General features: G+C 48.5%; 1 protein-coding gene and 1 long non-coding RNA gene across 3 annotated transcripts in view; one reads left to right on the plus strand and one right to left on the minus strand.

Moving 5' to 3' along the window:
• Positions 1 to 25657, minus strand: part of NINJ2 (ninjurin 2) — a 108301-nt gene that overhangs the window by 68909 nt on the left and 13735 nt on the right. Inside the window, exon 1 of one of the 2 annotated variants that reach the window (XM_023182994.2) lies at positions 21452 to 21619. The exons of the other annotated variant lie outside the window; for it this stretch is intronic. Within the exon in view, the coding sequence (XP_023038762.1) occupies positions 21452 to 21514 (63 nt within the window). The 5' untranslated portion in view covers positions 21515 to 21619. Of the gene's footprint in view, positions 1 to 21451; positions 21620 to 25657 lie in introns of those variants that run through there. 2 annotated transcript variants of the gene reach the window in all.
• LOC111520321 lies at positions 9186 to 23182 on the plus strand. Its single transcript, XR_002724638.1, has 5 exons — positions 9186 to 9277; positions 10473 to 10506; positions 10758 to 10865; positions 18451 to 18629; positions 21720 to 23182. It is a non-coding gene; the product is annotated as an uncharacterized LOC111520321 (long non-coding RNA).

A 25657-nucleotide genomic window follows, 5' to 3' on the forward strand; every position in this document is an offset into this window, starting at 1 on the left:
ATTCCTCAAGGATCTAGAACTAGATGTACCATATGACCCAGCCATCCCACTACTGGGTATATACCCAAAGGATTATAAATTATGCTACTACTACAAAGACACATGCACACGTATGTTTATTGCGGCACTATTCACAATAGCAAAGACTTGGAATCAACCCAAATGTCCATCAGTGACAGACTGGATTAAGAAAATGTGGCACATATACACCATGGAATACTATGCAGCCATAAAAAAGGATGAGTTTGCGTCCTTTGTAGGGACATGGATGCAGCTGGAAACCATCATTCTTAGCAAACTATCACAAGAAGAGAAAACCAAACACCGCATGTTCTCACTCATAGGTGGGAACTGAACAATGAGCTCACTTGGACTCGGGAAGGGGAACATCACACACTGGGGCCTATCATGGGGAGGGGGGAGAGGGGAGGGATTGCATTGGGGAGTTATACCTGATATAAATGATGAATTGATGGGTGCTGACGAGTTGATGGGTGCAGCACACCAACATGGCACACGTATACATATGTAACAAACCTGCACGTTATGCACATGTACCCTAGAACTTAAAGTATAATAAAAAAAATAAAAATAAAAATAAAAATAAAAAAAAAGAAGTGCTTTTTTGCCACTTCCTAGTCTTTGTCATTGTTTCCTACTGCACATGTTTGCAGCACATGGGAAGCGGCAGGAGTTAGAATGTCCTCCAAACTCCCCTGATACCCAGTTCCCAGCTTCATCCTCTAGAAAAACGTGCTGCTTTAACTTTTCAGGTCACAGATCCTTTCAGAATCTGATCAAGGTGACGGACCCCCTACCCCACCCTAGATGCAGCCACACACTGATAACTTTTCTTTTTTTTTTTAATTTTTATTTTTTCGTGAATACCTTGTCACATAATTTCAGCAAGTTCATCACCTCCTGAAGTCACACGGACTCCCTTGGGAATGTATGGACACCCCAGCCCAGGTTAGGAAAACCTGCTCTTGTGTGGATTGCTTCCAACAAGTTTAAATTTGCCTTTCCTCAGTTGTCCATAGATCTAAGCTCTAAAAGTCCCATGGAACTTGTAATGAGACCTCCACATGTCCCATCTCCCAAAAGGCTGTTGTAGGCTTCTTAGATTTTGGAAGACCAGGTCAGCAAAAGACAGCACACACTCAGCTGCAACACTGCAAAGGCAGACATCAGCTCAAGGCTGGGTTCTCTGCGCAGCTGGTGCAAGGTGAATGGAAGCAAGAGAGGGGCTCAGGAACAGAGTCCATCTGAGACCCAGCACTCCCTCCTGACAGTGACAGTTTTGTAAGTTTCTGTCCTAGGAGCTGTGAGCCTGCAGACTTGCGGTTCTTGAAGTGGAAAGCGGCTCCCATCCCTAGGAAGGATCTCCCAGCCTCCGTCCCCCTCCCCCACGGCTACACGTGCAGCTCTCCTTTCACCTCAGGCCCTGCGTGAACACACCTTTCCCCAGGGCTCCTGCCCCGCCAGCCCGCCCTGTCTGTTAGTGCTGTGAGTCTCTGAATGTACCAGCCAAAATCAGGGAAGGTTTCTTCCCACCCACTCAAAACCTCACTTTTCTCATCATCCAAACTCTGAATCTAAAAGTCCAGTTGTTATTTACCGGCTTGAGTCCAAGTCCACTCTTGGACTTAGTTTGCAACCAGCACGTACCCTGGGATGAGTGAGAGGCGATAGGCTAGGAAGGGATCTGGGGTTTACTAGTGACAGGCCAGGCTGCTAGGTTTGGCTGGGGTGCCACAATTTGCACCAGGCAAGGGAGGTGAATTCAAATACCAGGATGTTGGGCAATATTTCAAAGAGTGAGGCTGGGCATGGTGGCTCATGCCTGTAATCCCAGCACTCTGGGAGGCTGAGGCAGAAGGATTGCTTGAGCCCAGGAGTTCAAGACCAGACTGGGCAACATAGTGAGACCCTGTCTCTACAAAAAATTTTAAAAGTAGCTAGGTGTGGTGGCGCACACGCCTGTAGTCCCAGCTGCTCAGGAGGCAGAGGTAGGAGGATCCCTTGAGCCCAGGAGGTCAAGGCTGCAGTGAGCCGTGATCACACCACTGCACTCCAGCCTTGGCGACAGAGCGAGACTCTGTCTCGAAAACAAAAGCAAAAGACAAATAATGAAATTCATTTTTTGCTATTACAGCCCTTCCTCTACCCTCACTCTGAACTCTACGTCCCATCCTCTTACTCTACAACGTACTATGCAAATGACTCATTGTTCTCTACGATGTTACCCTGCTGGGTTCCATTCTATCTGAGCTTTGTAGGACTCTAAACCTATGTGTAAAGGTATGAGCACTTCAAAGGAAGATTGGCAGGGAAGACCAGTCCTTCTGCTTACGTATTTTACTCTTTGATTTTACAAATCAATTTATCCAATAGATATTTACAGAACTCTAATTAGGTTAGGATACTAGTGTATGGGGATACAGAAAAATACAAAGATACACCAGGATACTGGAATATGGGAAAATATATGAATGAATGAAATCTGGATTCACTTTCAAGAAGCTTGCTGTCTAGTAGAGGAAATGACATACAAACCACAACACATGGTATAAAAAATATATATGGCCGGGCACAGTGGCTCACACTTGTAATCCCAGCACTTTGGGAGGCTGAGGCAGGTAGATCACCTGAGGTCAGCAGTTCAAGACCAGTCTGGTCAACATGGTGAAACTCTGTCTCTACTAAAAATACATTTAGCCAGGCATGGTGGCGTGTGCCTGTAATCTCAGCAACGTGGGAGGCTGAGGCAGGAGAATTGCCTTGAACCCAGAAGATGGAGGTTGCAGTGAGCCAAGATCGTGCCACTGCACTCCAGCCTGGGCGACAGAGTGAGACTCCGTCTCAAAAAAAAAAGAAAAGTTACCGCCCTAGCTTAGTAACTATCATGTAGCAAGTGATATTTGAGCTGGACACTGAAGGATGGGTAAGAGTTGGAGAGACAAAGATGAAGAAAAGGCATTCTAGGTGGTAGGAATGGTATGCCAAGAGCTTTGGAAGCAGCAGGGTGGACCTACATGCAGACTAGCAAATAGTTCTATTTGGCAAGAACATACGGAGAGGGAGTAGACAGAGAGAAGGTCAGAAAGCCAAGGTGAAGTCAAGACCTTGCATTTCAGGCTGAAGAGTAGTTTGGGAATTTTAGGGGCATCACTGAAGGTTTTTGAGCAGAGTGTGTGGTGATCATAGCTGTATCTTAGAAAAATTAATTTGGGAGTTCTCTGGAGGCTACAGTGAAGAAAAAGAAAGCATTGGGTAGGGGTCTTAGAAGAGGAGACATCTACAGGAGCCTTTTCCAGCAAGTTTCTTTTGGTCAACTAAGCCAGTAGGGACCTTGGCCTCTGTTCTCCACGGTCCTCACCGTCTGGACCTCTCATGGACAGTATAGAAGGACAGTATAGTTGTTAGGAGCAGACTCTACTATAAAGTACCTTCTCAGAGCTTGGTCCACCATGTGGAAAAATTATATCCAGATTTGTTTCAAAGACTAAATGAGATAGAGTCTATCAAAACACATATTAGCACAGAAGAAATGGATAAGCAATTTTTAATAAATGGTTGATAGGATAATCATTATCCTATGACTCATCTTGTAGATATGTGTGTCTAAAACTGGAATCACCTCCTTTATGGGGAGGAAGCCACAGTTTCTTGTACCAAGTAGATGATCAATGAATATGAAATAAATAGATATCATGATAGGTGAGGGATTAGGCTGTAAGAGTTTCATTAAATTTAGGAGAATCATTCCCTTTGAATGAGGACTGATATTTTCTTGCCTGAAGTGTTCCCTGTTCTCTCAGAAGTACAATCACTATAACTCGGCAGATAGGATGGGATGAGTCTGTCCTCGAGACAGGACATCAAGCCTCAGTTCTGGGTAATGTTTTGACCTCACTGGTCCTGGCAAGCATTAGTCTGAAGACACTAGGCCTCTGGGCCTGTTCCTAATGGGCCTGTGTCCACCCAGTGAGGAGGTATTCATAAGAAGCCCATCTGCTGGCTACAGTCACGGGAACCATGGTGTAGGCCTGAAAAAAGAGCTGTGTTAGCAAGGAGGTAGTGGGAGCTAAGAGTTAGTATACAGCAATATTTTTTTTTTTTTTTTGAGATGGAGTCTCGCTCTATCGCCCAGGCTGGAGTGCAGTGCCACAATGTCGGCTCGCTGCAAACTCCGCCTCCTGGGTTCACGCCATTCTCCTGGCTCAATTTTTTGTATTTTCAGTAGAGACGTGGTTTCACTGTGTTAGCCAGGATGGTCTCAATCTCCTGACCTTGTGATCCGCCCGCCTCGGCCTCCCAAAGTGCTGGGATTACAGGCTTGAGCCACCGCGCCTGGCCTGTATACAGCCATATTTAGGTGCTGGACTCCTGGTTGCTTTTCCCAATTCTATTGCCCAGAACTAAGGAAGTTTGGACACTCTCTTCTCTCTGCCGCATGGCCTGATCATCAAGGCATCCCTGAATATTGACTACCTCCTACCAGAGCCTCCTACCTACAAAGGCACTGATGCACTAAGTGCTACAGGGGCTCTCCAGGACTTAAGAGTTTCACTTTAGCTGAACATAAAAGGTGAAACACAGAAGAAATCTGGCGCTGTGGTTAACGGTATAAACAACGGAGTCAGGGTGCCTGGCTCAAATCCTGGCTTTCTCACTAGCTGATACATACTAGGCAGTCACTCAACTTTTCTGCCCCTTAGTTTCCTCATCTCTAAAGTAGGAATCATAATAATAGTATCTACTAAATGGGATACTCTGAAGAGTTAAATAAAATAACTTAGCTTGGTGCAGTAGCTCGCGCCTGTCATCCCAGCACTTTGAGAGGTTGAGGCGGGAGGATTGCTTGAGCCCAGGAGTTCAAGACCAGCCTGGGCAGCATAGCGAGACCCTGTCTCTACAAAAATTAAAAGATCACCCACGTGTGGTAAGACACGTCTGCAGTTACAGCTACTCAAAAGGCTGAGACGGAAAGGTTGTCTGAATCTAGGAGTTCAGGGTTGCAGTGAGCTGTGATGACACCACTGTACACCAGCCTGGGTGAGAGCCAGACCCCATCTCAAAAAAATACATTAATTGAATAAAATAATTTGTGTAAAGTGCTAAATACAGTAATGGCCCATAGCAAGCACCTAACAACTGTTAACTATGATTTTTGAATTAACTCATAGCATCCAACCTGAAAAGCAACATATGGCAATAAGGAATTTTCTAGGCCATGCCTTTAGAATTTTTTTCATCCTTTTAGAATTTAAGCTTCTTGTTGGAAGATACTGTCCTGTATTTTCATAGATGCCCCAACACCCATCCCCGCTTTCTTGCGATCAAACAGGTGCTCAAATATTTTTTGAGAATATAATTAAGTACATGTCTACATTTCCAATTTCTAAATGAGTGAAGTAGAGAACTAGGAAACTTAAGATAGTGAGACTGATGTCTGCTGGGCAATCAGAGAAGCCTTCTTGGAGGAGGTGAGACTGAGGTAGCCCTTGACAAGTTTGATAGGATTTAGATAAAGTGAAGCAAGGAAAATTCTAATTACTGAAGCCTCAAATGGGTTGGGTTCATGAGAGGCCGGGGCAGACTTTGTGGGCACAGCTGCAGCATACCACACACACACTAAGGATGGCACCACTGTGCCTAGACCTGGGCTCTGAGTGTGGGGCAGGAAGACCAGGCTTAAGTGGAGCCAGAATGGCCTGGGACAGACTGGGCACAGTGACAGGAGCCCATCAGCTGCTCAAGAGACCCCTGCCAAAATCTCAGCGAGAGCTGGGCGTGGTGGCGCACGCCTGTAATCCCAGCTACTTGGGTGCCTGAGGCAGGAGAATCACTTGCACTCAGGAGGTGGAGGCTGCAGTGAGCTGAGATTGGGCCACTGCACTCCAGCCTGAGCGACAGAGCGAGACGCTGTCTCAAAAAGAAGAAAAAAAAAAATCTCAATCGACTAGGCCAAGTCCTTCCTGTGCTGTCCCTGTCCCTGCCACATCCTCCCCGCCCTGCCCCCCGGCTCCTCCTTCACACCCTGTGCCAGACAGAAGGCCTGGGAGTGAGAAGACTGGCCATGGGGACAGAGAGCTGGATCCAAAGGTCAAGGCTGAGTCTGCCAGAGCCTGCAGGATCCCTGCACCACTTTATTGGCTCCCCAGGTTGAGCTGAGATGCTGCTCTGGGTGGAGAAGGGGCCACGAGCCTCTGGCAGACCTCTGTGTCACACCTTTCCACCAGGGAAAACTGGGTGTGGATGTTTCCCCTTCGTATGTAGTCTGAGATCTCCATGAGCAGTCTTCCTAGAGGGGAAGAGGGCAGGCTCCCCACAGAGATCTCGGAGTACATGGGAAGCAGCCAGTTCTTTCCTTGCTTCTGCGTCTCCTCACAGCATCACCTACAAGGAGTGTCTGGCACACAGTGGACGTGCTTCCTGGCTCTGGTACAGAGTGACCAACATAACGATTAACGGCATTTCCTCATGGCCAGGCGCGGGGGCTCACGCCTGTCATCCCAGCACTTTGGGAGGCCGAGACGGGCGGATCACGAGGTCAGGAGATCGAGACCATCCTGGCTAACACGGTGAAACCCCGTCTCTACTAAAAAATACAAAAAACTAGCCAGGCGAGGTGGCGGGCGCCTGTAGTCCCAGCTACTCGGGAGGCTGAGGCAGGAGAATGGCGGGAACCCGGGAGGCGGAGCTTGCAGTGAGCCGAGATCACACCACTAGGCTCCAGCCTGGGTGATGAGCAAGACTCCGTCTCAAAAAAAAAAAAAAAAACACAGCATTTCCTCATTTTACAGACAGGGAAAGCAAAACACATAACCATGGTAATGTCTATATAATATGTGTCTGTGTCAGAGGCATTCGAACCAGAGTGACTCCATCTTGAATAGGGGCTGGCAAAATGAGGCCGAGACCTGCTGGGTGGCATTCCCAGGAGGTTAGGTATTCTTAGTCACAGGATGAGGTAAGAGGTCAGCACAAGATACAGGTCACAAAGGCCCTGCTGATGCAGCAGGATGCAGTAAGGAAGCCGGCCAAAACCCCCCAAAATCAAGATGGTGATGAAAGCGACCTCCGGCTGTCCTCACTGCCCATTATCCGCTAATTATACATCAGCATGCTAAAAGACACTCCCACCAGCCCCACGACAGTTTACAAATGCCACGGCAACACCTGGAAATTATCCTATAGGGTCTAAAAGAAGGAGGAGTCCTCAGTTGGGGGAGGGGGAAAATCTCCATCTCCTTCCCAAAAAACTCATGAATAACTCACCCCTTATTTAGCATACGATCCAGAAATAACCATAAAAATAGCCAACCAGCAGCCCTCAGGGTTGCTCTGCCTATAAAGTAGCCATTCTTGAGTTTCTTTACTTCTCTAGTAAACTGGCTTTCACTTTACTTTATGGACTAGCCCAGAGTTACTGTACAAGATCCGAAAAACCGTCTCTTGGGGTCTGGATCGGGACCCCTTTCTGGTAACGACACTCTTTTCATGTGCTAATTCATTTAATCCTCACAGTGATCCTACGAGGTAGGTCCGGTTATCATCTTCATTTTACACAGGGGGAAAACTGGGGCCTAAAGGATGAGGAGCTTCCCAAGTTCACCCAAGGAGTAAGTGGTCCACAGGACTAGGAGCCTGGGATTTGCACCGAGGCAGTCTGGCTCCCTTCTCCACTGGCCACTGCCATGCTACCTGGGTGGAGGGAGCACAGGTCCATTGGCGGGGAGAGTCCAACACAACCCAGTCCTGTCTTCCAGGTCTCTCCACACAATTCACCTACTCAAAACTTCATGACAGTCTAGCAAGCTTGTCCAACCCACAGCCTGTGGGCCCCGTGCAGCCCAGGACGGCTTTGAACGCAGCCCAAAGCAAATTCGTAAATTTTCTTAAAACTTTATGAGTTCTTGGTCGGGCTGGTGGCTCACGCCTGCAATCCCAGCACTTTGGGAGGCCGAAGTAGGCGGATCACCTGAGGTCGGGAGTTTGAGACCAGCCTGACCAACATGGAGAAACCCCCATCTTACTGAAAATACAAAATTAGCCGGGTATGGTGGCGCATGCCTGTAATCCCAGCTACTCAGGAGACTGAGGCAGAAGAATCCCTTGAACCCAGGAGGCAGAGGTTGCGATGAGCTGAGATTGCGCCATTGCACTCCAGCCTGGGCGACGAGCGAAACTCCATCCCAACAACAACAACAACAAAATCTTATATATATATATATGAAGTTTTTCTGCGATTTTTTTTTTTTGAGTTTATCATAGTGTTACTGTATTTTATGTGTGGGGCAAGACAATTCTTCCAGTGTGGCCCAGGAAAACCAAACAACTGGACACCCTGGACGACGAAAAAGAACTCTCTTCAGTCCCTGCCGTCACCAAAGCCCCACCTCAGTTCCTGTCCTTAGGTAACACCAAGATAGCAAAATGGAATTTTACCAAACCGCTCTTAGGTTCCTTCCCCAGGAGACCAGAAATGCCCTGGGGACTGCCTGCCTTTGAGGCAAATTTTTTTCCTTTTTAAAGAAAGTGGTAAACATCTGAAAATAGAGTTTTTGAAAGAAAGTGACTCTTCAGTTGTAATTATAGCACAGTAGGCCATTGCTTTCTATCAGCAGGAAAGCTGCTTCTATTTTTTTTTTTTCTGTTTTTGTGGTGATTTTGTTTTTGTTTTTGTTTGGAGACTGAGTCTTGGTTAGTTGCCTAGGCTGGAGTGCAGTGGTGTGATCTTGGCTCACTGCAACCTCCATCTCCCGGGTTCAAGAGATTCTCCTGCCTCAGCCTCCTAAGTAGCTGGGACTGCAGGTTCCGGCCACCACCCTGGTTAGTTTTGTTGTATTTTTAGTAGAGACGGAGTTTCACCATGTTGACCAGGCTGGTCTCGAACTCCTGGCCTCAGGTTATCTGCCCGCCTCGACCTCCCAAAATGCTGGGATTATAGGTGTGAGCCACCGCTCAGGCCTTCTAAATATAGCCTGTATAATGCAAAACCCCAGAGAGAGCCAGCCGCCGGCCCCATTCAGTTTCCTCCCTCAAAGCCTGGGGGTGTGCGCCCTGGGCCGGGCGGCGGGCTCCCTGCGGAGATGCCCCAGCCCCGCCTCGTGGCCCTCCCCAGCAGGCTTCGGGCCCTGTGCACAGACGCACACGGCGGGGGAGGAAGAAGGGGTCACCTTCACGCCAGATGTTCTAGGGGGAGCTGCTTCTTAAGTACATGCTAGGATCAAGGGTGCATTTGCTAACGTTTCAAAATGCCTTAGGAGAGGTAGGAGTCAAGCCCTTGGGATCTGGAGGGGAAGGAGGAGACGCAGTTAAACAGCAGAAAGGTTGGTGGGGAACGGGCTCAGTAATGGACCCTGTCATAGCCTTGGGCCGGGACTCGCCAGCTCATTTTCTATTTCTAACTCAATGCCAGGCACTGAGTACTGTGCTCAACCTAGCAATTTGGAGACGGCGGTGGATATGAATGTTACAGAACAGGATGCTCTCCGGACAAACGTTCTGAAAGAAAACCAAACGGAAGATCCTCCCGCCTCTGCTGGGCGTCTCTAATGACCCCTGGGATATGTTCCAGACATGCGTGGGCATCTGCGAATTTACTCACCTGAGAGCTGCCTCTACATTTTTTTTTTTTTTTTAACTTTATTTACTTATTTGGAGACGGAGTCTCGCTCCATCACCAGGGTGGAGTGCAGTGGTGTGCACTGCAACCTCTGCCTCTCGGGTTCCAGCGGTTCTCCTGCCTCAGCCTCCCGAGTAGCTGGGGCTACAGGTGCTACTGCTACGCCCGGCTGATTTTTGTATTTTTAGTAGAGACGGGGGTTTCACCATGTTGACCGGGATGGTTTCTAGCTCTTGACCTCGCGATCCGCCTGCCTCGGGCTCCAAAGTGCTGGCATTACAAGCGTGAACCACCGCGCGGGGCCTGCCTCTACCTCTTGATCCTTGGGATCAGAGATGAGAAATGCAAAGACTGTCCCTGTGTTATGTGTGTACTGTTTGTAATTGTAATTCACAATCCCCTTTCTTGCTCCTCACACCATTTTCAATTAAGAATGTTTCCAGGACACTATCTGAAACTCCTGGAAGGCTAGATTTAGGTATAAACAGACTAGAACTCCAGATTTCTGCAGTGCTCCTTAGGGGCTGCGTTTCCTGCATGCCCTTGAAAATTAGAGGAGTTTTTTTTTTAACACTTCAAAATGATTCCAGAAAGGCAGGCAGATGAGAAGGTAACCAGGTTGTGAGGAAGTCCAAGATATTTGGTGAGGATGCTCAAGTTTTGGGGAAGTTCAGCTGAAATAGCAATTTGTGGGTGGACTATTAGCAGGAAGTTGACTGGAGAATTAATCAGAGATTGAAGAGACATGGGGGACCGGGAGGATGAAGTTTGAACTCGGGCTCAGGATATGGAAAAAGATTCAGTGAAGCCGAGAGTCCTGTGTGTGTAGGTTTTAAAGTCCTAACCAGCCCCAGGGTGTCTAAGGCACGCTGGTAATCAGAATCAGAGATTCCATTCAGCAAAAGCAGACAGGAAAACAAATCTCTTTTCTTTGTTTGTCCTGGTTGAAAACCAAACACGGTAGCCATCTGATGAAATTCCAGGGTCAGGAGTGTTTGAGCAGGGAAGGGAGGGTAAAATTGCAGCTAGCCTCTGACCACAGGGCAATGTGCCTCTCAGGCCAATCCTCAGCCCTGCACTCTGGAATGTTCACAGGGTGTCTGTGCATCTCCCCTGGTTCCAGCCCACAGGACACTTGCTCTCTCTTTCTTGTGACCCCAACATGTCAGCTGGCAAGACTCAACATTCCTGTCTGGGACTGAGCAGCCTGAACCACTTGTATGAGTCACAGGTAATTTTCAGCAGTGTGAGAAACTGTTGTATGAAGAGTACTAGGTCCTGAGGAGGCTTAGCTCTGGGGTGATGGAGATGGGGGCGGGGTGGAGAGAAGGCCCTAAAGGTCAACTGCAGTGTCCCCCAGTTTTAACGTATCTTCAGCAACGGAGACAAATTCCAGCTGATTGAAGCTTTTGAAAACCTGACCTTTTGTAAAAATGAGGAAACTAAAGTTATAGCTCTTTCTGGGGTGTGGAAGCTTTGGAAACATGGCACCACAGTGAGGCATGCCGGGGAGGGTGCCAGCCCAAACCAGAACCAAGTGTGCGCATTTCATGCCATTAGCACAAAAGGGTAGTGGGCCGGGTTAGGCTTGGGCAAGATCTCACAAGATCTTAGATCCAGTGTATTTTCTGTCAGTAGATTTCAATCAGAAACGTTGTGAAATATACCTCAGCTTGGCATTGGGCTTGGGGCAAAGATCTATGACTTTCTTTTCCAGGGAAGTTCTCTGAGAACTGAATCAATTCCTGCCCTCTAATCTATATTGCATCCCTTCCTGAACCAACCTACCTAAAACTGTGCCCCACCCCTCCATTAAAAAAAAAAAAAAAAAAAAAATCACGTCATTTAAAAACTTTTGAGGCTGGGTGCAGTGGCCCTGTAATCCCAGCACTTTGGGAGACTGAGGCGGGCAGATCACTTGAGGCCAGGAGTTCAAGACCAGCCTGGCCAACATGGCGAAATCCCATCTCTACTAAAATACAAAAATTAGCCAAGCATGGTGCCACGTGCCTGTAGTCCCAGCTACTTGGGAGGCTGAGGCAGGAGAATCATTTGAACCTAGAAGGTGGAGGTTGCAGTGAGCCAAGATTGCCCCACTGCATTCTATCCTGGGCAACAGAGTGAGACTGTGTAAAAAAAAAACAAACAAACCACTTTTGAGTTTTCTACTGTCTACTAAATCGAGTACACATTCCTTTGCCTGGTTATTTAAAAATCCTCCATAATTCGGCCCCACCCCACCTATCCAGTTATTCTTTCCTCCCCACACACCGTCTGATCTCAGAAACGCCTCTGCACTGTCCCAAATAGCTTACTCATTCCTGCCTGTTTCATTCCAGTTTTCTCCTCATTCATTCCTGAATCTGAATTTCTTCTTCTTTAACAAAACCAAAAGACCCCACCTTAGGATATTTTGCCAACTACTTCAATTCGCATTTCTCTGTCACCAAGTAACAAGTCACGCCTTGATATATATACCACCCGATAGACTATAAGCCACCATGAGTTGAGCACAACTTATGTAAATTATAGTGCCTCACATAAGTTGTGCTCAATAAATAAATGTTGATTAGTTGCAGTTCTTTTTTTTTTTTTTTTTTTTTTCCGCACTGTTGCCCAGGCTGGAGCAACAGTGGCGCAATCTCGGCTCACTGCAACCTCCGCCTCCCAGGTTCACACGATTCTCCTGCCTCAGCCTCCCTGGTAGCTGGGATTATAGGCGCACACCACCACAGCCAGCTAATATTTTGTAGTTTTAGTAGAGATGGAGTTTCACTATGTTGGCCAGAATGGTCTCGAACTTCTGACCTTGTGATCCACCTGCCTCTGCCTCCCAAAGTGCTGGGATTACAGGCGTGAGCCACTGTGCCTGGCCTAGTTGCAGTTCTTTTTCTTCTACAGTAAAGGCCAAACACATACAAAATCAGTCTCCTCCCAATCCTGACTTGGGTCCTCTAAGTTTAGCAGCACAGAGAGAAAATGTAGAGAATGGTTGTACCTAAGATATTAAGGGGGGATGAGTTCAAGACAGAATAAAATGTTTGCCCAACCCTGACATTTTAATGCTCATCTACTGGCATCTTCAGAACATTCAAACCCAGGACACCATAACATTAAATTCCTTTGTGTTTGAGACTTTTCCTCCTCATTCTCCTTCTCTTTGAGGGAACGGTATAAGTATAAGAGGTTGGAAGAAACCATACGCTTCTTTTTTGAAAAACAGAGACAGCAGCTGGTCATGTTGCCCAGGCCGGTCTAGAATTCTTGGGCTCAGGTAAATCCTTCCGCATCGGCCCACCAAAATGCTAGGATTACAGGTGTCAATCACTGCATCCAGTCCCCATATACTTTTTTTTTTCTTTTGAGATGGAGTTTCGTTCTTGTTGCCTAGGCTGGAGTGCAGTGGCATGGTCTTGGCTCACTGCAACCTCCACCTCCCCAGTTCAAGTGATCCTCCTGCCTCAGCCTCCTGAGTAGCTGGGATTACAGGCACGTGCCATGACATGCTAAGTTTTGTATTTTTTAGTGGAAATGGGGTTTCACCATGTTGGCCAGGCTGGTCTTGAACTCCTGACCTCAGGTGATCTGCCCGCCTTGGCCTCCCAAAGTGCTGGGATTACAGGTATGAGCCACCACGCCTGGCCCCTGTATACTTATTTAAATGCAATAGAACAGACATCTAGACCAGTGGAATAGAATAGAGCCCAGAAATAAACCCTTGCATATATAGTAAACTGATTGTCAGCAAGGGTTCCAAGACCATTCAATGGGGAAAGGATAATCTTTTCAATAAATGGTGCTGGAAAAACTGGATAGTCCCACATACAAAAGAATGAAACTGGACCCGTACCTTATGCCATATACAGAAACTAACTCAAAATGAACCAAAGACCTAAACTTAAGAGTTAACACGGTAAAACTCTTAAAAGAAAACACAGGGAAAAATCTTCACGACACTGGACTTCTCTATGATTTCTAGAATATGACAGCAAAATCACAGGCAACAAAAGAAAAAAACAGATACATTAGATTTCATCAAAATGCAGAACTTGTGCACCAAAGGACACTATTAAAAGAGTGAAAAGGGCTGGGTACAGTGGTTCACACCTGTAATCCCAGCACTTTGGGAGGCCGAGGCGGGCAGATCATCTGAGGTCAGAAGTTCGAGACCAGCCTGGCCAACATAGTGAAACCCTGTCTCTAATAAAAACACAAAAAAATTAGCCGAGCATGGTGGTGGGTGCCTGTAATCTCAGCTACTCAGGAGGCTGAGGCAGGAGAATCACTTGAGCCTGGGAGGCGGAGGTTGCAATGAGCCGAGACTGTGCCACTGCACACCAGCCTGGGCAACAGAGCAAGACTCTGTAGAAAAATAAATAAATAAATAGGCCAGGCACAGTGGCTTACACCTGTAATCCCAGCACTTTGGGAGGCTGAGGCGGGCAGATCACCTTAAGTCGGGAGTTCAAGGCCAACCTGACCAACATGGAGAAACCCCATCTCTACTAAACATACAAAATTAGCCAGGTGTGGTGGCACATGCCTGTAATCCCAGCTACTTGGGAGGCTGAGGCAGAAGAATCACTTGAACCTGGGAGGCAGAGGTTGTGGTGAGCTGAGATCATGCTGTTGCACTCTAGCCTGGGCAACAAGAGCAAAACTCCATCTCAAAAAATAAATAAATAAATAGATAAATAAATAAAAATTAAAAGAGTGAAAAGACAACCCACAGAATGGGAGAAAATATTTGTAAATTATATTTCTGTTAAGGAATTAATATCCAGAATAGATAAAGAACTCCTACAACTTAGCAGCGAGAAAACAAAACAACTCAATTCAAAAAAGGAGAAAGAACTAGGGTAGACATTTCTCCAGAGAAGGTACACAAATGGGCAACCAAGCTTCATGAAAAAAGCCTCAGTGTCACTCGTCATTAGATAAATGCAAATCAAAACAAAACGAGATACAACTTCTTACCTATTAGGATGACTATTTGAAAAACAACGAAAGAAGAAAGAAAACAAAAAGCAAGTTTTGGCAAGGATATAGAGAAATTGAAATTCTCATGCATGACGGGTGAGAATATAAATGATGCAGCCACTGTGGAAAACAGCTTGGCAGTTCCTCAAAAAGTTAGAGAATTACCATATGACTTAGCAATTTCATTCCTAGGTGTGTACCCCAAAATAATTGAAAGAAAGGACTCACATACCCATACACGGACGTTAATGGCAGCATATTCACAACAGCTGAAAGTCAGAAACAACCCAGTGTCCACTGGCAGATGAATGGATAAGCAAAATGCGATATAGTCATACAATGGAATATTATTCAGGCTTAGAAAGGAAGGAAATTCTGGCCAGGCGCAGTGGCTCACACCTGTAACCCCAGCACTTTGGGAGGCCCAGGTGGGCAGATCACGAGGTCAGGAGTTCAAGACCAGCCTGGCCAACATGGTAAAACCCTGCCTCTACTAAAAATAAAAAAATTAGCTGGGTGTGGTGGTGCATTCCTCTAATCCTAGCTACTCAGGAGGCTGAGGCAGGAGAATTGCTTGAACCTGAGAGGCGGGGGTTGCAGTGAGTCGAGACTGTGCCACTGCACTCCAGCCTGGGCAACAGAGCGAGACTTCATCTCAAAAAAAAAAAAAAGAAAAAGAAAAAAAGACTGGGCGCAGTGGCTCACGCTTGTAATCCCAGCACTTTGGGAGGCTGAGGCAGTCAGATCACGAGGTCAGGAGTTCGAGACCAGCCTGACCAACACGGTGAAACCCTGTCTGTACTAAAAATACAAAAATTAGCTGGGCGTGGTGGCAGGCGCCTGTGATCCAAGCTACTCAGGAGGCTGAGGCAGGAGAATCGCTTGAACCCTGGAGGCAGAGGTTGCAGTGAACCAAGATCGCACCACTGCACTCCAGCCTGGGCGACAGAGTGAGACTCCGTCTCAAAAAAAAAAAAAAAAAGGATTTACCCCAATTAATGTGCCCCAAATGCTGTTGGGTAGGGACTTGCAGAAGGAATGCTAAGTGTGGGCTTTGACAAACCCAATTCCCTGCGGCAACCAGGTGTTGCTGGTTTAGGTTAGTGATTCGTGCTTACGGGTGGGGTAAAAGAAATACAGCCTTGGCTTATGAATACCTAGGCACAGAATGTCCCCAGCTCGGCCCTATGGGGCAACTGTTCTCACAACCCTGTGAGTTCTTCCCAAGGAATCAGGGCCAAACAAAGGATTAAGGACCTCAAAAAAAGGGAGTTCTCACTCCAGCTCCTTCAGCAGAGTCACTGTACCTTGAAAGACCGGCACCGTTTGTGCTTCAGGGAAAACAACACTGGAAAACAACACTGGCCTCTGACAGAAGGTGGAAGTGGGAACTCTCCCCTGCACTCCTATGCTTTAGAAGGCAGGCGCTGCCCACGTGCTGAGCCAGTTGCAGGAGAGCACCTAGGCCTGCTGCATTCCACCTCCTGCAGAGACACCCGAGTGCTCCTGTGTTGTAGCTTGTTAAGGGAGTGTAGACTTGTCCTTCTTGTGTTGAGTAATTTTTCAGGGAGGCTGGAAGAACTAGAGGGTAAATTTCCTCTCTACTCCAGCCAGCGCTTCCAGGAGCCAGGGCCTCCACTCCAATATACGCATGCATTGTGTTGTTCTTTCCTATTAAATCCCATCTTTTCACCCACCACTGAGTATGACACTAGTATTGACAGTTTTAAATCCAGTTTAATATTTTATACACAGGTTCTTGTACTGGTTTCCAATTATTTTATGTAAGTCTTGAATTCCCCCTCAAAATTACAAACCCTCAAAATCACAAACCTCTTGGGAACCCTGCTTTAGCACCTATGTTCCCTCCCACATCCAGTACACAGTGAACATTAGATCAGTGTCAATCACTATATGGGAATATGTAAATAACCTAGTGTAGATCTATAGTAATACTCTGCAACAGTTAAAATAATAAGGTGGATCTACATATTCTGACATGGAGAGATTTCCAATTTATATTATTTTGCCCCCCACAATTAAAGCAATCAGGCACAGTACAAAACCCTTTATGTAGCAGGAAGTAAAAGAAAGAAGGGCCTGGTCCATCCATCTGTTTATTTCCTTCCTCCTACGTACCCCTAGTCACAGACATTTGTTACAATCCAGGGTGGCAGAACTCAGTAATTTCCTGTATTTTCCCTTTCAAAAAGAACTGTAGTTCATGTTAAATAAATGTCTACATCAGTTGCCATAGGACTTGCCACAATAATAGTCACACTTATATGGGGCTGTCATTGTTCACAGTGCTTTACATGAATTAACTCATTTAACCCTCACGATAGTCTTATAAGATACCGAGGCACAGAGAGGTGAAGTAACTTGCCCTAGGTCAGACAGCACAGCAAGGAGGTGGCAGACCCAGGATTTACGCCCAGGAGCCTGTGTCCTTAACCTCTACGCTGAAGGTGCTTTTCTTTGTTTCTACTTTTTGTGTATGCCTCAGTGATGGCACTCAGAACGCTGTGTAAGAATTAACGGAAAAGAAAAAGAAAATCCCCATTCCCACCCTAACCTGTGGCTCCGTTTATGGACTTGTAGGTTTGAGGTACCTATAAGGAGCTACTGATGCCTGCTGGAAACTATGTGTGGGCTGCTACTGAGAGAACATGACCATTTGCCGTGACTGTGTTAGTCAAGTGATAAACATAGATCTCCCCAACAAGTGCCTCCTGAGGACGGGTTCCAGCCCCAACCCTAGGTCATATCAAGTACAACTTCAGCGATTAAGCTGGCTAATGTTGGTCCAGGTGTAACAAATCCCACCTGATTGAAAGCGGCAGGGGTAGACCTGCTAACTTTTGTAGAAACATAGGTACAAAGTATAAGGTTCCTAGGATTCTGATTCTTGGCTCCTCAAAGGCCCGAGGAACAAAGATTGATGCCATCTAAAAGCCAATTAGAAGGCTTTGCCCAGGCCTAGGCCCCCGAATAGCGTGTTGGAGATGACACCGTGTTTAGTGCTGTTTCAGGTTAGGTCAGCACCCCTGCAATGTGCTGACCTACCATCACAGCGATATATATCCCCGGTTCACGCACGGACTGTTTGCTCTCTGGCAGCCAAATGCACTTGGAACTGGCAGTAATGATCTCACAAAAGCAGGAAAGCTGAGCAGTGGGTCACATGACTACCAAGGTGTTGAGATGGAAGAATTGGGCGTCACTTAATGAAAATATCTTGGCATCTCAGAATCAGAAGTTTCCAAACTTGGAGGCAGTTTCAGAGCCATCATATCCAAAGTCCTTGTTTTACAAATGTGGCAACTGAAGCTTTAAAAAAAAGGTAGGCCTCAGGGCTCCTTGCCTGAGCAAAGTGAAAGTGTAGTTCTTTCAATACAATTCACTCAGACCTCCCTTTCAATGACAGCAGGGCCTTTAGTCCCAGCTACAGTCATTAATTCATCCTTGGTACTTGACTTCTATTCCTCCTTTCCTCTTAATGGTCCTGTTTTCATTTCATTTTGTTTTGTTTTTGAGACTGAGTCATGCCCTGTCACCCAGGCTGGAGTGTAGTGGTGATATGGGCTCACTGCAACCTCAGTCTACAGGGTTCAAGTGATTCTCATGCCTAGGCATTCCAAGTAGGGCTAATTTTTGTATTTTTAGTAGAGATCCCCGTCTCTTCACTATGTCGGCCAGGCTGGTCTTGTACTCCTGGCCTCAAGTGATCCACCCACCTCGGCCTCCCAAAGTGCTGGGATTACAGGTGTGAGCCATTGTGCTAGGCCACAGTTTTATTTTTAATTGTTCTGTTTGTGTTTTGTTTACTCATACAGAAAAGGAGAATCATACCTCCATTCCACCACCCCACTCCAACCCCTCCACTGTGGCTCCAATACTACAGACCACTCCCAACTTCAGTCCCAAAAGAATGGAAGGAAGGCTGCAACTTGAGACTGGGGTTAGAAGTGATCTTCATAAATTGTTTGCCTTGCCTGTGTCTAGAGTTCTTACGGTATGGGTCCTCCAGGTGGTTTTCAGGCTTTTCTCTTATGTAACCATGTTTATGAGGTGAAATTATTTGACAATGTGCTTGTACTATTTTCAAATAATGAAAACCAGCCATTGCCCTACTAATGTCTCATAAGAACAAAAATTCTGCCTTCTACGTGCAGACTGCTCTCTGTTTTTCAAAACTACTGCTTCTCCCTTCTGGAACAGCCCTACCTTCCCACTTGGAAGGGGGTATGAGAAAGTGGCTGCACTGAGTTGCCCCTCCTGCCTCCCCTCCCTCCCCTCACCTCACCCTCTCCACCTCCTGCTTTGCAGGAGGCAGTGGGTTGATGTGCACATTGATCTGCAGGTGGGTTCCAGTTGGAGAGTCTCTGGACAAAAGCAAAGCCTACTTTTCTCCTCAGGGTGAAAGGGGTGGGGAGAGGCCATGAGGATGGGAGGAGTGTGCCCCAAATCAAAATGCTTCTCCTGGAAGTCAGGAAAGAATTCCAGATCACTAGCTCTGATCAGACTCTTGTGCTAAAGAAACAGGCTGGGGCCGGGTGTGGTGGCTCACGCTTGTAATCCCAGCACTTTGAGAGGCCGAGGCGGGTGGATCACGAGGTCAGGAGATCGAGACCATCCTGGCTAACACGGTGAAACCCTGTCTCTACTAAAAACACAAAAAATTAGCCTGGTGTTGTGGTGGGCGCCTGTAGTCCCAGCTACTCAGGCAGGAGAATTGCTCGAACCCGGGGGGTGGAGGTTGCAGTGAGCCAAGATCGTGCCACTGCACTCCAGCCTGGGTGACAGAGCGAGACTCCGTCTCAAAAAAAACAAAACAAAACAAAAAAACAGGCTGTAAGGGAAGTCTCTTCTAATACTGCCCTGGAGCTCGGTTATTTCCTAGACTGGCTCAGAAAATATCTGTCTTTGAGGACAATGCCGCTTTAGCGTAGAATCTAGCAGAACACCGTAGTTCTACATGGTCCTGGCATGACCTCCCCTTGGGGCGTGGAGGGCCGAAAAGGGCACATAGTTTCGGTTTGACAGCCTAAGATGTGACTCCCAGTTGAGCCATTGACTAGCTGTGACCTTGAGCACATTAACTTTCCTGAACTTCAAGTTTTCTCATCTTAGGTCGGGGTTAGTAATACTTACACTGTGGCCCTAAAAAATCAGAGAGGAAAAGGAGTCTATGCAAAATGCTTGCTTCATACAAAGGGCCCAGAAGTGGTAGTTTTCTGTTTGTTTGTTTTTTGAGACAGTTTCGCTCTTGCTGCCCAGGCTGGAGTGCAATGGCGTGATCTCGGCTCACTGCAACCTCCACCTCCCGAGTTCAAGCGATTCTTCTACCTCAGCCTCCCGAGTAGCTGGGATTACAGGCGCCCGCCACCCCACCCGGCTAATTTTTGTATTTTTAGTAGAGACGGGGTTTCACCATGCTCGCCAGGCTGGTCTATGAACTCCTGACCTCAGGTCCGCCTGCCTCGGCCTCCCAAAGTGCTGGGATTACAGGAGTGAGCCAGGGCCGAGCACGGTGGCTCACGCCCGTAATCCCAGCACTTTGGGAGGCCGAGACGGACGGATCACGAGGTCAGGAGATCGAGGCCATCCTGGCGAACACGGTGAAACCCCGTCTCTACTAAAAAAACAAAAACAACAACAACAAAACCCACCTCTACAACCGTGAGCCACCGCGCCCGGGGCCATTATTATTAATAACTAAGGGACGCCAAGGGAAAACTCAGCAGGAAATCAAGGGCTCTTGTGAGAAAAAAGGAACCCAAATAGCCCAAACTGGCACTCCCCGGACCCTGCAGCTGGCGGCGCTGCCCGCGGACGGGGCGGGCTGGGGGTGGCAGGTGTGGGGGAGACGAAGGGGAAGGGGCTGCGGGGCGAGTTTTGCGTCGGGAAAAGGTGAGGGCGGCCCGGGCCTCCGGCGGGGGAAGGAAGAGGTGCAGCCACGTGACACAGCTCAGCGCCCAGCCCCGAGCGCGCCGGGACCGGATGCGGGAAGTGGGCTCGGGGCCCCGCTCCCCTGCCCGGCTCGCCCGCCCGCGTCAGCTGACCTGGTTTCCGCGCGCCCCGCGCTCCCGGGCCGGGCCGCCCCACGCCCCACGCCCCACTCCGCGCCCGCCGGCCAGGCCCTCCCTCCCCAGCTAGCCCGGCCGCCGCGGCCTCTTCAGCCCAGCGCCCGGGGCCGTCCTGCAGTTCCCCCGAGTGGGCCCGCAGGCCGCGGCCGCCTGCTCAGCACAGGAACCTTCGCCTCCCCGGGACAGGCGCCTTCACCTCGGGAGCCGGCCGCCCTGCGCCCCGCGGCCGCGCTGTCCCCCTGCAGCTGCCCAGGCCTCCCGCAAGGGCCACCGAGCGCTCCAGGCACACCCAGGCCCGTTCTGCTCGCCCACAGCGCCCCACCTGTGGCCCTCAGGGACCCTCCTGCCCTGCCCCCCAGCGGCGCGGCTGTCTGGAGCCTCGGCGCCGTCGCAGCCTCTCAGCCTCCCAGCCTCGCGCCGCGTGGGGCGGGGCGCGCGGCCCTCCCGAGGCCGCGGAAGAAAGGGTCGCAGCCGCCGTCGCGCCGGCCCTCAGGCCTACGTCCGCCCCGCGGCCACGCGGCTCGCAGACTAGGGAGGGGAGAAGGGAAGAAACGCCCGATTCGGGAACACGACTCTGTCCCCTCACAACCCTCCCAAGACCTGTGGGGCGTGTCGTCATGTTAGGGCTGGAGATGAGGACACCGAGGCTCGGAGAGATGGAGCGTTGTGCGGCCACCGAGCGGCTGCTTTGCCGCGAAGCCAAAGCCAACGTGTTTTCTTAGCGGCAGAAGTTGGAGCCGCGCCTTACCGCAGCTACTCTGCCGTCCGCCAGGAGGTCGCATCTTTTCTGGAACTTGCTCCCCGCTCGCATCACGGGAGCAGTCAGTCTACTCTTCCAGTGGAAACTGTTTTGCCACTTTTGGGGGGAATCTTGAGTTACCAACTCAGCTCTCGGGTCTTGGATAACACTTTCCTTGAGCCCACAAGATGCTCCAGCACCTCTACTTCCCTTTTAGATAGCCCTCATAATACCACCTATTGCAATTCCTCTTTTCCTTGTCAGTCTCCCTCTGCAGATAGAGTGAAGGCACCTGAGCGCGGGAACCATGGTCTTCATTGCCGCCGCAGCAGTAGCTGAAGGGCCATGGGCCGGCTCCCAGGGGCCGTAGTTTCCCAGGAACACCATTTGAGAACCACTGAACTAGAGTCTGCAAGTTAAAGTAAGGCAAGAAGGAAAACCAGAAACAACTGTGAAAGCCTGACCTTTCATCACCTGAATACTGGCCATCATTTATCGAGTGCTTATTAGATAACAGACCTTGTTCTCGGTGTGTGAGTGCAGTGCTCCTCCAGCATAAATGTGGGTCCGAATCGCAGGGGATCTTGGTAAAATGCAGGTTCTGATTCAGGACCTCTGGGGTGGGGCCTGAGATTCTGCATTTCCAACAAGCTCCCAGGATACTTTGTGTAGAAAGGCTTTGGTGTATTAACGTATTCTATCTTCTTAATAATCCTATGAAATAACACTGCTATTCCCACTTTACAGATGAGGAAACAGGTTAAGCACATATGAACTTATATCAAAATAAATAGACTGCGGGGCAAAGAGGGAGGGGAGAGTAGTGTGGGCAGTGTACAGTTTCAGAAGAAGCAGAAGCAAGTTCTAGGCAGAGGAAAAAGGATCTACAGAAGGCCTGGCATACAGGGCAGGGGGACAGGGCCTACACACAGGGCTGTCTCACCATTAGATATTATATGCACAGTACTTGGGGCTATGGGCTTCCTGAAGGTCCCAAGCATTTGAGACCTGAAAAAAATTTATTGACACCCACATAGGAAAAATGAGCATTTAAATTATTAATTCCAAAATTCAAATCATGAATTGTTTCAAAAATTTTACATGTTAGAATTCATACTTAGTAAGTGATATGGGTATATTTTAATGCATTTGATTTTAAAAATGGGGTAGGGCCTACTAAGAACAGGCCAAGCCCTGGCCCCAGTGGGTTTGGATATAATCCTGAGGGCAGCTGGGAACCACTGATAGAAGCAGGAGAATGTTCTCTGTGGCTACAGTGAGGAGAATGGATTGGAGGGAGGCCAGACTGGAGGCCCAGTGGCTAGAGACCAGATAGGCAGTTATAGTCTTCCAGATTGCGAGACAATGTCTCTTTAGTGCCAAGATTAGCATAAAATCGTAGCATTATATAACCCAATTATTCTTTGATTCCTTCGGCCCCAATCTGACTCAGCATTCTAAATTTACTTAAGGTCTGGGGACAAGGGTTTTTGGCAAATCCTTGAAGGCAAATGATGTTACAGTCAATCAGTACATGCCTTGAGCCAAACAGACATGGTTATGGGCCTCAGTTCTGCTGCTTGCTAGCTGTGTGACTTTGCACAGTGATTTAACTTCTCTGGGCCTCAGATTCCTTACTGGTAACATAAGCCTAATGGTTTCCTCACAGAACTAAGTGAGAAAACTATGTATATAGGGCTTCTTATGGAATGAGTACTTAGAAATAAATGGTAGCCGTTATCATTTATGTGCCTTTGTTCTGAAATATGCTTAAGTTTTCTCTAGGAAGGAACAGAGGGTAAATTATTTAGTATTTTCATCAATCTTCCGAGATAAAGAGTATCTTCATTTTGCAGATAAGGAAAAGGGTTCAGAGATTAGATTACAGCTCTGTGAAGTAGGGGCACAACGTGGTCAACCTGGAAGAGCTGGACTTTATTTTCCTTGTACTTCTGTCCATGCACTCTCTCCAGCAGTTGACATCTGCCCTCTTTGATGGCTCCATGACCAATTTCCCTTAGTCATGGCATGAGTCAGCCATGAGGGCCGATGGCACACCACCGAATACTCTGCTGTGGCGCCACTGGCCTCCATCTGCCTTCTTCTCCGACGTTTTCCAGCCTCCCTCATACCTTGCCCCCCAGTTTTATTGCTTCTGGATTTTCCTTATTAAAGAGCTTGTCTCTGAGACTCAGACAGAACCGCCCCAGACTGGGATGGCTTCCAGGGTACCTCCCTTTCAAGGGAGCAGATAAGTAGGTCACATCGGGATGGTGAGGGAGGAAGCTGACTTCTTACGGGAGGAGGAAAAGTACTGCAGGTCACATGGAGAATGGAAAACAAAATAACAGGGTTTCTCTGTTTTCCTAATTCTCTCACACAATCTCACAGGGACAGCCCCCTGCCGGCCACTATTACTGTGACTAGCATTCTGGAAACAGCACAGGCAGTACTGATTTCTGGGATCTTGAGGATACTAGTGGCAACTTGAGGATAAGCCTTGTCGACCCTGTGCTCCCCTCCATCCCACCTGCCTCCTCTTAGGCGACTCCATAGCCCCCAGGCTATTTTTTTCTCCTACATGGTGAAGCGAAACCTCAGCTTTCACAGGAGCTTCCACCTTGTGGACTGCCCCTTGAGGGCCTAAAAGCACAGAGCTCTGCAGCTTGGAAGCTCTGTGGGGCAGGAAGGCACTGCCCAGGAGTGACTGCAGCAGCCCAGGATCCCATTTACAGAGACGCCTTTGAAGCAACCGGGGTAGGCCATGGGTTCTGCAAGATTCCTGCTCCCCTTCCCAACCCTAGTGAAGGCAGTTCACAACAAGGAGTGTGGGTAAGCATTAAATTACATAGATCACTGTGAAAACCAGAGAAAGAGAGACAGCAACAGAGGAAGGGTGCGGCATTAGATATCCAACACTGCCAACCCCACCCTGTCCCACGATCCCTTGGGACTGAGCCCTGTTTGAATCATAACACTGGGCGGTCACATTTCTAGGAAACTACAGCTGAAGAGGAAAGGTCCTGGTTGTGTGAGTGAGGCTGTGTACAGATTAGGACTGAAAATGTGTATCCGGGCAGACAATTGGTTTCTGGACTCCATGCCCGAGGCACAAGACAAGCACACAAAACAGAACGACCGAAGCCTGACCCCTCAAACCTGAGGGTAAACAAACCTGCTTCCCTGGATGAGGGTTGTGGAAACAGGGAGTTCACCTCTGGAGAGGCGCGGGGATTTCCATTCTCCTGGCGTGGAGCCTGGTCAACGTCTAGCTCAGAGGCTCGCCGTTCCAGGGTACTGGGAGCGCTCTCACAGAGGCGTGGAGGCGATGCTCCAGACTTTGGGCTGGCACTCTGTCCCACCTGACTTCCACATTGCCCCCTGCCCTCCCAACCCCTGTTCCCAAGGCCCTCAAACTGTTCAGGGGTGCTAGGCCCTTCTGTTCCTTTTCTTCCACCCCTGTGAAAGGCATATTTCCCCATCCCTCAGGTGTCTGTGCCCAGGTGCCCCCGTGGGAAAGCCCACTCTTGCCTTCAGTAGCTCTCTTCCCTCTCCTGAGAGGCAAGGCTGGGTGACAGGAGAGACATCCATCTTCACCCGAGCCCTTCATTATGCTGAATCTTTCTAGTGCGGGCGGGCCTGTCAAACACGTCTCTTTCCTAGGCTGGAGGAATCCCAAAGCACCTCTCATCATGGTGGCTGTAAATCCCACAAGTATGTGGCATGCACATCGTAGCGGTGACAGTGTGGTGGTACGCCACACTGAAACAAGAAGTTTGGACTTGAGAGGCCTAGAACCTTTGTCTTCTTAGAAAGTGACTGGCAGCTCCTCCTCCCTGGCACCTGCTCCAACCTGGGCCCGTTGGTCTGCTGACATCTCCGTGTGACTCTGGGTGTGCTGCTTACTCCAGGTCTAGTGCAAGTGCTACAGGACTACCCGGGAGAAAGGAGCCAGTCTTGAAGTCTCCATATCCCCCATATATCAGTCACTTATGGATCGAAGTGAGGATTCTAAGACTTTAGTATGCACCGGGATCACCAGGGGGCTTGTGGAAATACAGATGCAGAAACCCTCATCTCCAGAGTTTCTGATGCGGTGGGTCTAAGGATTTGCATTTCTAACAAGTGATGGGGCGCTGCTGTTCCAGGGACCACATTTGAAAACCAGAGTCTGAGTATAGCAAAAAGAAAACCTAGCTTTCAGTCCTGCCCTGC

The sequence above is a fragment of the Piliocolobus tephrosceles genome, chromosome 10 (genome assembly GCF_002776525.5).
Source record: "Piliocolobus tephrosceles isolate RC106 chromosome 10, ASM277652v3, whole genome shotgun sequence".
Taxonomy (NCBI): Eukaryota; Metazoa; Chordata; class Mammalia; order Primates; family Cercopithecidae; genus Piliocolobus; species Piliocolobus tephrosceles.